Source organism: Plasmopara halstedii, assembly GCF_900000015.1.
Source record: "Plasmopara halstedii genome assembly, contig: Scaffold_2881, whole genome shotgun sequence".
In the NCBI taxonomy this organism is placed as follows: Eukaryota; Oomycota; class Peronosporomycetes; order Peronosporales; family Peronosporaceae; genus Plasmopara; species Plasmopara halstedii.
In genome coordinates this window covers 723,045-725,215 of record NW_020189786.1, presented here as the reverse complement: position 1 = coordinate 725,215, position 2,171 = coordinate 723,045, and the positions used below count along the sequence as shown (strand labels likewise).

General features: G+C 43.9%; 2 protein-coding genes across 2 annotated transcripts in view; both read left to right on the top strand.

Moving 5' to 3' along the window:
* Window positions 1–1,178: 1,178 nt before the first annotated feature.
* On the top strand, window positions 1,179–1,426 carry PHALS_05233 (uncharacterized protein; the record flags this gene model as incomplete). Its single annotated transcript, XM_024718928.1, has 2 exons — window positions 1,179–1,245; window positions 1,281–1,426. The coding sequence occupies 2 exons, from the start codon at window positions 1,179–1,181 to the stop codon at window positions 1,424–1,426; spliced, it is 213 nt and encodes a 70-aa protein (XP_024584278.1).
* A 1-nt stretch (window position 1,427) lies between these two features.
* Window positions 1,428–2,171, top strand: part of PHALS_15087 (uncharacterized protein) — a 745-nt gene continuing 1 nt past the window's right edge. Inside the window, exon 1 of the mRNA XM_036407184.1 lies at window positions 1,428–2,171. This exon is cut by the window's right edge and continues 1 nt beyond it. Within this exon, the coding sequence (XP_036263433.1) occupies window positions 1,862–2,056 (195 nt within the window). The 5' untranslated portion in view covers window positions 1,428–1,861 and the 3' untranslated portion in view covers window positions 2,057–2,171.

Genomic DNA, 2,171 nt, shown 5'->3' with positions numbered 1-2,171 from the left:
TAACGGCTCAACGGTCATAATACGGGGTGCGGATGGCAGATCCCAGGCCATGGGATTAGGATACATTTTAAGAATATATTATTATTGCAATATTTACTCTGTGGTGTTGTGATACTTTGTGCATCGTATCTGCGGCGCCGGACAAGCGCATCTAGAAATTTTAACAGCCTGAAAATTGATTTGTGACTATGACTTTGATTGTCACTTATGCACGATGCAGCATCACTAGCGACGGAAGTGTAACCAGCCACTCTCAGAGCATTCTGATTGGATTACACGCTGCGGCAAGGAGGATGTCGTTCAACCACAATAGTATCCGGTAGCCTTGTCGAAGCTGATAACGTTGTGCATAATATACTCCACTATGGCCACTGAGCAGGAACTGATATTTGAACAAAGTGTGAGTGGCTAGGTGTGCCTCAGGGAATACACACCAGCGAATCGACGACTCATTTTTTGTATGTCAATATTTGTGTACAGTACAGGGAGTCAGATTTTGATATCAATCTCGTGTGATCCTTGAGTGTATGCGCTAATGAAAGCAATTTGAATTCAGGACCGACGAAAACAATTTGAGGGTGCTTTTATTAATGAACATTGACTGCGGTTAGACACTACAAAGATCAGATTTATCGTCGATTGACCAATTCCTTCGTTGCAATTGGGAGTTATAGACTGGTAAATCCTTCGATTGAGTACTAAGCAACTTTCGCTAACACGCCACGGCCTTTCATCATGATGTTTGGGTGTATATGAATAAGAGGATACACGGGCCGTGGGTGCCCTGTGTTGTTGCACATACAGACCTTAAACGGTATGATAATGATGTCGCTGTGAATAACTTCGCATGATTGTTAAAGCACGAATGGCTATGAGTCAAGCGGTGTACCTTACAAGGTCGTACTTCAGCGCAAGTAATCTATGTCAGTAACTAGTTAGTTCTTTTATGTTGGTTCAAGTCTCGGAAATATCACACAATACGTATCGCGTGGATGAAAGCGCATGGATAAAGTACACGGGTGACGTAAAAGGAAGTCATCGATGTGAAACAGCCGTGATCGGAGCACATATAAAGCTTTCCCCCGAGAGCCTTACTCAGAGGAGAAGCTCACTACCCTTCATCTGGCTCATCGGCTTGATTTTGCGGTGACTTGATCGATCCAGCACTCAGACTAGCTATGCGTGCACATCAGCGCTTGCAGATTCCGTCGAGCACGATTTCAACGGCAATTGCAAAAAAACGCGGTTCATGTATTCCACCACAAGCTGCACCTGCAAAGCCGCGGGTCCTCATTTATTGACCGTCACATCAAATGAACGTGATGTCATCAACGAGTTCCACCTCCATCCTGTTATCATATGGTGTTTTCCCGATCGGGTTCGATTTTCGACGACAAAAGCCATTACCACGTCAACTACTCCATGATATCAACATCTGCTCAACAAGATGGACACGATTTGCTATTTTCCAACTCATAGGTCTTTGGTGATTCCCAGGAATGTAAAGTCGTCGAAAATTTGAATTAGCTTTCGTCGATTCGACGAGCACCCTGCGTGCCACAGATTCTTTGACGACGAACATTTCGCATGCCATTATTGACACCGAGCTACGCCAACATTTTAACACGGTAATGCTACGATTCAGGTCGGTTGTTTAGAAGATCGACACCGTGAGGTCAGATTCGTTTTCAAAAAACTGGTGGAAGCCATGGTATTTGAGCTCGAGATGATCTAATCAACCAGTATAACAATCATCTTTCATTTACATTGGCAAGCAGCTTTTGAGCAATTCACACTCCTAGCGGGACACGTGGCTATTCGTTCCATCCAGATAGATTACGACGACCACAACCATGTTTTGATGTCCATCATCCGCGAATATCATGGCATGTGCCTTGCGACCAATGTCTTAGGTTTCACCACTTGGTGTGCGACTGCAAGAATGCTTACGCACGGAAATGCACAATTATGTGTGTATTGTGAATGCTCTATAACCAATGCCAACATTCACGGCGATCATCTCAGAAAGATAGATACTCAATTGCAAGCTATTTGAAATTGTGTGACATCGCGCTTGCAGCACGTCTCGCGGAACAAGAACACGATTGTTTCGAAAAAGTTGATGTATTTTGAAAGCGTATTGTATCCAATGCTTTAAAGTAGGCAGCATT